We start from the raw sequence: 12772 nt of genomic DNA on the forward strand, positions 1-12772 counted from the left end.
GTCAAACCGTAGGTTAAAAAATCTTCCCCAAAAATATGACTCCAGCAACTATTACTGTGGTTTTCATAGCCTTTCAAGCTTAGTAGGAAGCCAAATTTGATGGCACAGGAAAAAATATATTGGCATTTGATGGAATCGCAATGACGTAACTTATGCAAATGACAACATACAATGGCATCACTGACCCCTGCAGATGCCCCTGTAGCCAATCCCTCTTCTCTAGTGGTCCTTTCTAAGGACACAACATTTTATATTGGGGCTCTTATGGCTTGGAATATTTAGTTATTCATTTATATCTTGCCTTTATTATTTTTTACAAATAACTCAAGGTGGCGAACTTATCCAACACCCCTCATATTTTCCCCACAACAAAACCCTGTGAGGTGAGTTGGGCTGAGAGAGAGGGACTAGCCCAAGGTCACCCAGCTGGCTTTCATGCCTAAGGCAGGACTAGAACTCACAGTCTCCCGGTTTCTGTTTTAGTACCCCAACTACTAGAACAAACTGGTTCTTATGCTGTGTTTCCCAAATTAGCTCTTATGCTGTTTTCCGCACAGCATAAGAACCAGTTGGGTCCAGTAGTTGGGGCACTAAACTAGAAACTGGGAGACTGTGAGTTCTAGTCTTGTTAGAAGGAAGGGTTTGTTCTACCCTTGGCAGAAGGAAAGTCTATTGTTTTTCTTCCCCATTCTTTCCAGGTCTTCCCTGCCCACGTAATTCCCACTATGAACCCTGTGGACATGGGTGTCCTGCTACTTGCCAGAGTCTCTCAGTTCCAGAAACCTGTGAAGCTCCCTGTGTAGAAGGATGTTTTTGTGACTCTGGGTTCATTCTGAGTGGAGATAGATGCACTCCCCTTGCTGAATGTGGCTGTTCGCACCAGGGCAGGTACTACAAGAAGGGAGAGGAGTTCTACCCAACCACTTCTTGCCAGGAGAAATGTCATTGTGCAGACAATGGAGAGATTGAATGCTACCCGTTCTCTTGCGGCGCTTATGAGGTGTGCAGGATGGAAAATGGAATCCAAGATTGTCATCCTCTGGGATATGGAACAACCATAGCTACTGGTGACCCTCATCACATTTCCTTTGATGGGCGAAGTTTTGATTTCCATGGGTCTTGCACTTACATCTTAGCCAAAGTATGCAGCAAGGATCCTCGCTTAGTGCAATTCTCAGTCTTGGTGGAGAATGAGAAGTTGGAACGCTGGCATGCATCTACAAAAAAAGTTATCATCTCAGTGCAAGGATATTCCGTTGTTCTTGAAAGGGAAATAAAGTGGAAGGCCTTGGTATGTTCCTAATACATTAGTGAGAGTGAATAATAGATGCTGATGTTGCTCACAATTGTGAATATTTCACATGCAACTAAGCATGTGTGACTAGAAGTAACATCTTTCATCTAAACCAGGGGTCTTCAAACTTGACCCTTTTATGATTTATGGACTTCAACTCCCAGAATTCCTCAGCCAGGCATGTCATAAAAGGGCCAAGTTTGAAGACCCCTGATCTAAACCAACCTTGGTTGCTTTAAGACTTGTGGACTTCAACTCCCAGAATTCCCTGACCACCCACACTGACTAGGGCATGGGTGTCAAACTGCCAGCCCGTGGGCCGCAGTGTCATGGAGAAACCGCGCCCATCCCATTGCCGGCAATGGGAAAAAGTTCCGATACGTCGCGCGACGTCACGTGACATCGCGAGTTTGACATGTCTGGACTAGGGAATTCTGGCAGTTGAAGTCCACAAGTCTTAAAGTAACCAAGGTTGGACACCTCTCATCTAAACTATATCCTATGTCTTTATACAGGTGGATGGAGAGTATTATACATTGCCAATAAGCACCGTTGATGGAAAACTTTGGATCACACAAGAAGGGAACAACATCATTGTCCAGTCTCCTTTTATTCTCAGAGTCTTCTATGATGCTTCTTCACATATCCATGTCTCAGTCCCCAGCACGTATCATGGGCACCTGTGTGGCTTGGGTGGCAACTTCAACAGTGACCAGAGTGACGATTTTATGCTGTCTAATGGAAAAATAACTCAAAGGATGGATGAGTTTGGTGCTTCCTGGAAAGTTCCTGGAAACGGCATCCAGTGCTCTGACGGTTGTGGGGAGAACTGCCCCACCTGCAGTGCTATCCAGACTGCACCCTATGAAACGGAACGTTCTTGTGGAATGATCCAATCCAAGACAGGCCCATTTAAATACTGCCACCCATTGGTTAGCCCCGTTAACTACTTCAGATTTTGCCTCCATGACATGTGTTTGGCCAATGGATCAGGAGATACCTTGTGTCAAAGTCTTCAGGCCTACACGGCTGCATGCCAGCTGGCTGGAGCCAATGTTGGACCTTGGAGAACAGCCTCCTTCTGTTGTAAGTTTGAGATAGCTAACGATCACTTCTTTTTTACTGTTGTCTGTCACTATATTTTCAAGGCAATGTCTTTATGCAAACTAAAGAGACACCAGGAACACTATATCTTAGGCCTGTGCAAAGCAGGTACTCCGAACATGTTTGAAAACATTGGTAGCTCAAGGTTGGGAGGGTGGATTGGACTATGGGAATCCTCCAAGCTTGGTTTTACACCTGTAGTTGTTTCATTAGTCATCTAAGTAACACTGAAGATGCCACCTACATGGTAATCAAAGGTCTGCAAGTAGAAACTAAGCTCCTTATAACACAATCAGCTTTGGCATGTCACTACAAGTATCAACAGGGGTACAACCTGCCCTGAGCCCCAAGTGAAACATCAGAGACAAAGGCTTTGTCTTCTTTAGAGAAATTATCTGAGATCTACAGATTTACATGTAGTGGTATGTGATGCCAATATTGAAGTTTTCCCAAAGGTGGTTTTATTTTAAAAGGCTTTCTGGACTTTCTGATTTTTCTTTAAGGCATTTTGCTTCTCATCGAAGAAGCTTCTTCAATTCCTTTGACGTTCTTGGCTGAGAAGCAAAATGTCCTAAAAAAAATAAAAATCAGAAAGTCCACTTGCCTTTAAAATAAAAACACCTTTGGGACAACCGTGACCTGGAGGAATGAGAACAACGCTGAAGTTTAACTCCCGTCTAAATAAATATGGTGCATTCCATCTTGCTCTTTTCAGCTCTTTCCTGCCCAGCTCACAGTCATTACAAGTTATGTACCCGATCCTGCGACTTCACATGTGCTGCCTTATCTGCTCCAACCCACTGCACAGGAGAATGTTTTGAAGGCTGCCAATGTGACAGTGGCTACGCATTTGATGGGGAGGAATGTGTGTCTGTGGATAGGTGTGGATGTGTTTATGAAGGGCGCTACATCAAGGTAGGTGTGGTTCATGAAATAAGTTCTTCATAACTCAACCAGGAAGCTTCGTTTTTGACAGAGCCTGGGAAAAATTGCTCTGAATTTATTTGTCACTGCAATGGTTCGGGTACCATTACAATTACAGGTAGTCCTCGCTTAGTGACCATTCAAAGTCACAATGGACTTCCCCAGAGCTACTTATGACCCATTTTTGAAGTTCCAATGGCCACCCCTCCTATGGTCACACAATTACATTTTGGGGTGCTTGGCCAACTGGCTTGCATTTATGGCCGTTTGCAACATCCCACACAATTTTAGATTTTTTTTATTTTTTGCCAGTTTTCAGCATTTACTTCTGGTTTCTGGCAAAAAAAATGCCCATTGGAGGAAAATGGACTCATTCACTTAATGACTGTGGTGTTTGGTTAGTGACCACCACAAAAAAAAGTGATAAAATCAGGTACGGTCACATGGTTACCTCCTTAACAACTTCCATGACTTTTGATTGTAATTACAGGCTCAATTACAGTCATAAATCAAAGATCACCTGCATTAGTTTTTGGTATATGTCAGGGGTGGTCAACCATAATCCTTTTGCCACCAGTGGACTATAACTCCCAGAATCCCTGAGGCAGCTTGACTGGCTCAGGAATTCTGGGAGTTGAAGTCCACAGTTCATAAGGGGCCTTACCCCGGTATATGTGAAGCTTAATGCCAGGCCATGTTGAAACAAGGATTATGCAACACATTCCTTTGCTGCTGCTGTTCATCTTCTTAGGGTTTTTCTGGCTTGGTTCCAGCATCTACCTGTTTGTCTCACACTTGCCTAGTTCACACAGTGAGGCTCTCAATGCCTGATGCAGTGAAGGGTCTTTGTTTCCCAGCCAGCTTGCCATCTAGGCTGATATTGCCATACAGAATTAGTCTTTTGATTAAATTGGGGTTTTGCATGCCCTGATATACTGTATTCATTGAAAAATAATCCTGATGCTAAAAATGCTCAGCTTCTTCTACGCTTGTTCACAACCATTTCCTCTCTAATTTATATTTAGATGAGGGCTTTCCCCCCCCCTTCTTCTTACATCCAAGTCAAGGATTATAGGTTAAAATCAGTACCTAACCAATCTGAATTGACCACTTTAAGACCATTTGAGAGTGCTACAATGGACGTGTTCTGGAGTTTTTCCACCTCCAATACGATTTCTTCTAGAGATAGGGCAATATTGCTAAATCTAATATTTTCCAAGTTACTCAGAGAGTCTTCTCTTGCCCCACTCAAAAAAAAACCCACAGCTTTTTTGGGTTTTAGATTCCTTAGATTTGACAGTGAGGACAAATTAACCAGTGGAACAGAAGTTGCCTTCAGAAGTTGTGGGTGCTTCATCACTGGAGGTTTTTAAGAAGAGGCTAGACAGTCACTTGTCTGAGATGGTGTAAGCCCTCCTGCTTGAGCAGAGCACTGGACTAGAAGACCTCCAAGGTTCTATTCCATCCCATCCCATCCCATCCCATCCCATCCCATCCTATCCTATCCTACCCTATCCTATTTTGTTCCGTTCCATTCCATTCCATTCCATTCCATTCTATTCCATTCCATTCTATTCTATTCCGTTCCATTCTATTCTATTCTATTCTATTCTATTCTATTCTATTCTATTCTATTCTATTCTATTCTATTCTATTCCTATATTTCTATTCTATTCCTATATTTCTATTCTATTCTATTCTATTCTATTCTATTCTATTCTATTCTATTCTATTCTATTCTATTCTATTCTATTCTATTCTATTCTATTCTATTCTATTCCATTCCATTCCATTCCATTCCATTCCATTCTACCCTACCCTACCCTACCCTATTAACTTAATAACTGTAGCGATTCACTTAACAACTGTGGCAAGAAAGGTCATAAAATGGGGCAAAGCTCACTTGCTTAGCAACAGAAATTTTGGGCTCAATTTTGGTCGTAAATCATGGACTACCTGCATTTGATTTAGTTTGACTTAATATAATGCAAATGTTTATTCTGCAGGCATTGCTCCCCTGTTAAAAACTGCTAGTGGACATAACTTTTTTCAGCTTGTGCCCCTGTGTTTAAGTGGAGTAACTAGAGTTTGAATTAATCCCACAGTTTCTGTTCCATGGGTTCACCTGACGAAAGCAGGAACCTCAGTTCAAAGTGACGTTCTTACTCTATTTCCTGGCTTGATCTGATGAATCCAAGTACCCGATGCATATCCAGTTTGGCATCCATTCTGTGCACACACAAAAAAATGGCCTTGCCCAGAACGTATAAGCATTTGGAGTTAAATTGCTACCGTTAGCCCCATTTTGTAAGGAAGTGCTCGTGTGTTCCTTTTTAATATTCCCATTCGTTTGGTTTTGTTTATTCTGTTCCATGCATGATTTCCTTGGTAGCTATAAGGTGATTTTTCACTGGAGTTTTGTTGGTCTCTCTTTGTGTTTGTGTGTATGTGTGGAATTGTCTCTCCAGGCAGGAGAGACTATCTTCTCCAATGACTGCTCTGAGAAGAGCACTTGCCACCCATCTAACCAGCTCATCCGTGTCAAGAATAGCTGTGGTCGGGGAGAGACTTGTATGCTCACAGCCAAGGGGTATGGCTGCATAAGACAGGAAGGCCATTGCACTCTCAGCCCCGAAACATGGTTCAGCTCCTTTGATGGAGTCCAAGGGAAGCTTATCACCAGTGGTGTTTACAAGCTGGCATCCTATTGTGATGAGGACTCACCCTCCTGGTTTAAACTGGTGGTGGACATCAATGATTGCAACGATGGCATGGTGCCGGCTGCTACCGCCATTTACCTCTTCTTCCGGGAAGCGTTTATCACAGTGACTAACTTCAAGGAGACTTGGGTAAGCTGTTGCCCACAATGGGTCATGTGATCACCCATTTGCATCTTTCCCAGCCAGCTTTCAATGAGCAAACTCAACGGGGGAAGCTAGATTTGCTTAATGGCTTCATGATTTGCTTAAAAAGCCTTTGCAAAAAAAGGTGGTAAAATTGGGTGCCACTCATTTAATGACTGCCTTGCTTAGCAACTAAATTCTGGTCCCAACTGTTGCCATAAGCAGAGGACTGCCTGTACTTAAGTCCATTATAAACCCACAACAACAGAGTCTTGATCCCAAGAATCCTCACATTCCATGTCTCTATTGCTTTTCTTTTAGGTCAATGGACTATTGGTCCAGCTCCCCCATAACATCTCTTCAGCCATCTCTATCACTGAAGCTCAGGACAGCATCGCCATCCGTCAAAACTCCCAGCTCCAAGTTCTCTACAATCCCAGTGGCAAAGTAACCGTGAAGGTCACCAGCAACATGGCAGGGAAGTTATGTGCCCCTTGTGGGAACTTTAACAACGAAGCTTCGGATGACTTAAAGCTACCTAATGATCAGATGGCGGATAACATTGCTGAGGTTGTCGAAGCTTGGAAGGCCAGGGATTTCTTAGGATGGTAAGTAATCCCATCTGCAGCTTGTGACCCTTTAAAAATAAAGCAGTTTTATCCAGGCTTTGTTGAAGAAACTATGGGTAAGTCCTCAACATATGACCGTAACTGAGCCCACCAATACAGTCATAAGTTGTGCCAGTTGCTAACTGGGTCACCATAAGACTGTGCCTGACATTGCAGTCTTTTAGCAGTGATTGTAAAGCAAACCCCGTGGTCATTCGAAAATGTTAAATTGCAGTCATGTGACTGTGGGACACTGCTAATGGCCATAAATATAGGCCAGTTGCTGAGTGCCAAAACATGATCATGTGACTGCAGTGGGATGCACTCAGCTTTCAGAATTTCAAATCCAGGTTATAAGTAGTCCTGGGAAGCTCCGTCGTAACTTTGAACAGTCCCTAAGCAACTGGTCATAAATCAAGAACTACTTCTGGTTTAGTGAACCCCCTGTTGCCCAATGCCTGCAATGACTAAACAGCAGTGAAGAATTTCTATTCCCATACTTAGTCTTCCAAAATAGAAAAAATGTAACGCATAGGCTCAGATTGAACCTTCATAGTGAACTGGTGAAAAGAGGCCTCCAAGAATATGAAACTAGCTCTAGATAGCAATAGCAATAGCACTTAGATTTATATACCACTTCATAGTGCTTTAAAGCACTCTCTTTTTTTTTTTATTTAAAAAGTTTTACAATACTTAAAGTATGTGTTGAACTAAGAGTGGGTATGTAAGCACCTAATTAATAACAAGTTGTCTTAGAGATTGCTTAAATTTTTTTTTTATATATATACTCTTTTTATTTGAACTTTTATTTGAACTTAAGGATGATTTGGAACTGTGAGACATTTGGCGTGATACACGCAAGAACTATTTTAGATTATAGTTTAGTTTGGTTGGAGATTATTAAGATTAACAGAGATAAGCGCTTTTGGTGCGTAACTGAGAATTTGTTTGGAAATTAGAGAAAGGTGGGAGAATGCAAATAGCAGGTGAAAGTTTTTTTTTCTTTTCCCTTTTTTTTTGAAATTAATATGAATAAGGACTGGGATTAAGAAAATTTATTTTGAGTAAAGATCTTTTTTTGTTTTCCTCTTTTTCTTCTCTACTTTATTTGTAATATTAATATTGTTTGTATTCATTTTATATGAGCTAGAGAGAGATAGAATTTATACTTTATTGTTGATAATATAGGGGTGTTTATGTTTGTTTTTTGATTTTATGCCCTGTATTTAGCTCTGGGAAGTCGGGGGGGGGGAGGAGGGAGTGGGGGAGAGGGATAGGGGTGGGGGAGGGGGGATTAAAGTCAAAATGTATTGTAAAACTTTAAAGCACTCTCTAAGTGGCACACAGAGTCAGCATATTGCCCCCAACAATCTTTACCCTCCTTTTACTCACCTCAGAAAGATGGAAAGCTGAGTAAACCTTGAGCTAGTGTGAATCGAACTCATGAGTATGGGCAGAATTAGCCTGCAATCCTGCATTCTAACCACTGCACCACCATGGCTCTATAACTTGGTCTTCTGCTTCCTTCCACAGTTAGTAATTCCTAAGAGAATTGATGCTGTTTTGAATGGTAAGTGATTCTCCAGAATACAGTTGCTCCATCATGGAAGAGATATAGTACCTATGGAAGAGATATAGTACCCAAAAGGGGGGCTTTTGCACAGGTTCGCCTGGTGCGCCAGTTGCGTCCCTATCTGGACCGAGACGCCCTACGCACAGTTACTCATGCGCTTGTGACCTCCCGTTTGGACTACTGTAACGCTCTCTACATGGGGCTGCCCTTGAAGACCACTCGGAGGCTTCAACTGGTGCAGAATGCGGCCGCGCGAGTTGTAATGGGGGTTTCCCGATACTCCCATGTAACACCTCTACTCCGCGAGCTGCATTGGCTTCCGGTTGCCCTCCGGGTGAAATTCAAGGTGCTGGTTATTACCTATAAAGCCCTACATGGCCTGGGTCCGGGCTATTTGAGGGAACACCTGCTGCCGGCATCAAACGCCCTTCGCCCAGTGCGCTCCCACAGGGAGGGTCTGCTCAGGGTGCCGCCGGTGAGAGATTGCCGGCGGGTGACACCCAGGGATAGGGCCTTCTCTGTGGGAGCGCCTGCCCTCTGGAACCAGCTGCCGGTGGAGCTGAGGACTGCCCCCGACCTCCGATCATTCCGCCGGGGCCTGAAGACCTGGCTCTTTGAGCTCTCAGGCCCAGGCTGAGGAGAAATTTTTAATTCGGGTTTTAATGTATACAGGGTAATTTAATATCTTTTAATTGGTTTTTTAACTTTTGTATTGTGGATTTTTAATTCCCTGTAAACCGCCCTGAGTCCTCAGGGAATAGGGCGGTATATAAATGCAAATAAATAAATAAAATAAATAAATAAATAAATAAATCATCAGACTTTGGGCTGGATTTTTCCTCCTTAAGTCTTCTTCAAACAAAAGACGGTGCAGTGGGTAGCAGGAAATACCCAGGAGAATACATTTGGTGTTTGATATATTAATGTACAATCAATTATTAAGTCTAGTAGACAAGAATGGAATCCCCATATGAAACAGTAGCATATAATAAGCAGATTGCTATCATCTTAATGGCCTGTAGACTTCCCATAAGCATCTGTCTGTCTACTGTAAGAACTACAAGAAGCTTTTATCATAAGCTTTATCTTTAACAGGTCGAATTGCTTTGTGAATGTCAGTGGGAACCCCACATCTGATACCCCACTGGCATCTTCAGAACCCAAAACGTGCAAAGCTATTTCTTTTACCAAGCAAGCATTATAAATTAATACACACGCTATAAATCCTTTGATATTGCTCATATATTTATGCAAACCCATTTTCCTAAGTACTTCTGGATGTATTTGTGTGAAATATCTCCATGCACATATGCAATATTTAAAGGAGAAGAGGGGAGTACGTTGTATTCGGGATGGAAATACCACCAATGGTTCAGAATGAACAACTGTGTTACTATTTGCCCCGTTCCATATCCATTGCTGAGGAATATGCAGTCATCCATAATGTGATTTCATTGGATACTAGCTTAATCTTTCTAAACATGATGGGAGAAAACTCAAGCAAATGCAACATTCCCCAGAATCCTCTTCTTTCTTGTATTGGAGAGGTTGCGTTCACATAAAATCCTTAGCCTGGTGCTTGGTACAAACCTAATTATTTTTCATCAGCACAACATTCTCAGTTAGATCAGACTGAGTGGGAACCGGCCTTTGTAGCCTTTAATTCTCTCTCTTTCCCATAGATGGTTTCCTGTTCAAAGGACAGACCAGCTGTGATTCCTCTCTTGCCACTAGACCTCTTCGGATGTCACGTATTAGGGAAGGAACCTCAAGGGAGCATAAGAGAACTACATTTACTTCCTCCCCCCTTTTCAGAGAGCATTTACGACCCTCTTCCAACTCCACTTGTTGATCCATGATATTGTGGCCAAAGTCTATTGCTACCAACTTTACTACTATGTGGTTTTGTGCAGAGAACATTGTGGATGGACATAGGAATATTTATAACAAGAGAAGGCTAGGTGTCCTTTTAACCATTTAATGGCATTTCCACAGTGGGGTGAATAAGAGCCAGAATCAGACCCAATACACCAATTCATAAATATTGTCTCTCCTCTCTGTCTCTGTCTCTCTCTGTCTCTCTCTGTGTGTCTCTGTGTGTCTCTGTGTGTCTCTGTTTCTCTCTCTCTCTCTCTCTCTCTCTCTCTCTCTCTCTCTCTCTCTCTCTCTCTCTCTCTCTCTCTCTCTCTCTCTCTCTTTCTGTCTCTCTCTCTCTCTCTGTTTCTGTCTCTCTCTCTCTCTCTCTCTCTCTCTCTCTCTCACACACACACACACACACACACACACACACACACACACACACACACACATTTCTTGGAAAGCACGAATGCCATCAGCTCAATCTTGCCAAAATTCTCCCTTCTCACTAGGTAGAAGGAATGCCTTTTAAATGTGTTTTCTGCATCAGGTATGCACTTACACACAGTGGGAAGTGTCAAATAGTACATCCAATGTTTATGGGATGCTCATCTCTGGATTAGGGCACTTTCCACCTCCCAATCCATCATAAAGCAGTTTAAACGCAACAGGAACATAGACAGTCTGTAAGGAACACCAAAAGTGACCAGAGTCCAAACTTCGGCAGACCAATAACGGAATGTAAAGAACAACTTCCACTGAGTATCCTGCCTCCTCTGGACTATCAAAAATGGTGGAGTAACAAAAATCCCTATGCACCCCATGCCATACAAATGGGAAATAAAGTGAATTACTAGCGTGCTTGATCCGTTGATCATGGTTTGCAAAAAATCTGAGCCGTTACTATGAGGAAAAGCTTTCAGTTCCAAATCACCATTCCTATGTAACATTTAAAAGTCATGAATTGTGAAGATGAAATTATAGTATGTTAGCAGCCAGATTGATTTCTTCCCAAAAGTTGTCACAATGGTTTATGTGGGAGTGAATAGAGGAAGAGAAAAATCAAAACAATGCACATGTACAAGCTTCAGGAACAAAAAGGTTCCAAAACTGAACCACTTACACAGCTTAAATTTCATTTCATCAGTTGTTTCTCAAGCAGCAATTCTTATTTTTTTAATGACTCCTTTGCTATTCATTGCTGAGCTGTATGGCATCAAAATTCTGGTCCAAAGGAAATACTTTGTTTCAATTTTTAGACTTTATAAACTAGAAAGCATGATTTATCTCTTTATCATGCCTTAATTAAAAAAAAATCATAATCGGCAGCCTTACACGATTTCAGCCCCAGGATGCTGTACTGTGGACAGAATGACTTCTCCAGAAACAATTCTGCAGATAAAGATATATATATATTTTATTGACATATTTTTGTGTTTTTACAGTGCCTTCTTGAGGTATTGCAGATAAACCATCTTTAAGGGCACAGCAGCAATGAGCCACACTCACTTCTGGAGGTTGATGGTCTGGATCGAACTTTTGAATTACTGCTTGCTAGAAAAGGGAAAGAAAAATAAGTTGGATTACTATAGACACCATAGCTCCATAGCTCCACGGCTGCTTTCTTGCTAAAAGTGATGCTCCAGAGGGTTAATACTGGTAAGAACCCAGCTAAAGCATCTAAGCAGCCAAAGCAGCTTACAAACCCAAAAACCAACCTGAATAAGAACATCTCGGGGTACGTGGTGTTTACAATCAGAAATTCTTAAAACAAGACAAAAGCTACTGGGAATCCACTTTCTTTGGGACAATGGTGCTGGGGCCACCTTGACCTCAATTAGCACTCTATATCCTGAATTTTGAAAGGAAAGCACCCACATATTTTTTTTCTGTACATCTAAGAGCAACATTACAGGGGAAAAAAATTAGAAAACCAGATCAAGAATACTGGAGCAGTGTTTAATGGAGCTTTTGGAAAATATGGAGATTGCTAGACTTAGACTCATTGAGTATTATATTGAACCATATTGATTTGACCATGGATGGCTGCTTCAATGCCATGAAAAGAAAGGAATTCCATGCCTCCTATATGCAGACTGACATGTTGAATTTAAGGCAGTTTCAAGCTTATTTAAACATCGTTTGCTCTGGGGCCAGAAACTTACACTTTAATGCATTTGAATCTGTGGTATCTCATTTCCTATACCATATTACATATGCTCCTGGGTTATTGGAGATCTCATTACAATTAGATGCATTGCTTTACATTTTTGGCATTGTCGTAGGCTCTTTGTGGATTGCTGGGCTGACAGACTGCCTTCTGGCTATTTCTAATTGAAAAGATTGGTCTACTGCTACAAGCACAAGTAAATTGGATAGGAAAACTGTCTCCATTTCAGCTAAGTTTCAAAAGCCTTTGCCAATAAATCTCTACCTTCTTTCATTTCTGCCTCCATCTCTATCAATCATCTCTATCCCTATCTCTCTCTCTCTCCATCACTATATCATCTCTATCCCTCTCTATTTCCATCACTATCTCTATATCACCTCTCTCTCTCTATCTCCATTG

The 12772-nt window shown here is 41.9% G+C and overlaps 1 protein-coding gene across 1 annotated transcript; it reads left to right on the plus strand.

Annotated features, from left to right (window-relative positions):
- Nucleotides 1-5895: 5895 nt before the first annotated feature.
- On the plus strand, nt 5896-11068 carry LOC308671883 (IgGFc-binding protein-like; the record flags this gene model as incomplete). The annotated part of the gene is made up of 4 exons (XM_081334366.1): nt 5896-6171; nt 6487-6773; nt 8307-8343; nt 10029-11068. 3 exons carry the CDS (start codon nt 5896-5898, stop codon nt 8308-8310), a joined length of 567 nt encoding a protein of 188 aa, XP_081190492.1. The 3' UTR covers nt 8311-8343; nt 10029-11068.
- Nucleotides 11069-12772: the final 1704 nt, after the last annotated feature.

The sequence above is a fragment of the Vipera berus genome (assembly GCF_964194415.1).
Source record: "Vipera berus genome assembly, chromosome: 9".
In the NCBI taxonomy this organism is placed as follows: Eukaryota; Metazoa; Chordata; class Lepidosauria; order Squamata; family Viperidae; genus Vipera; species Vipera berus.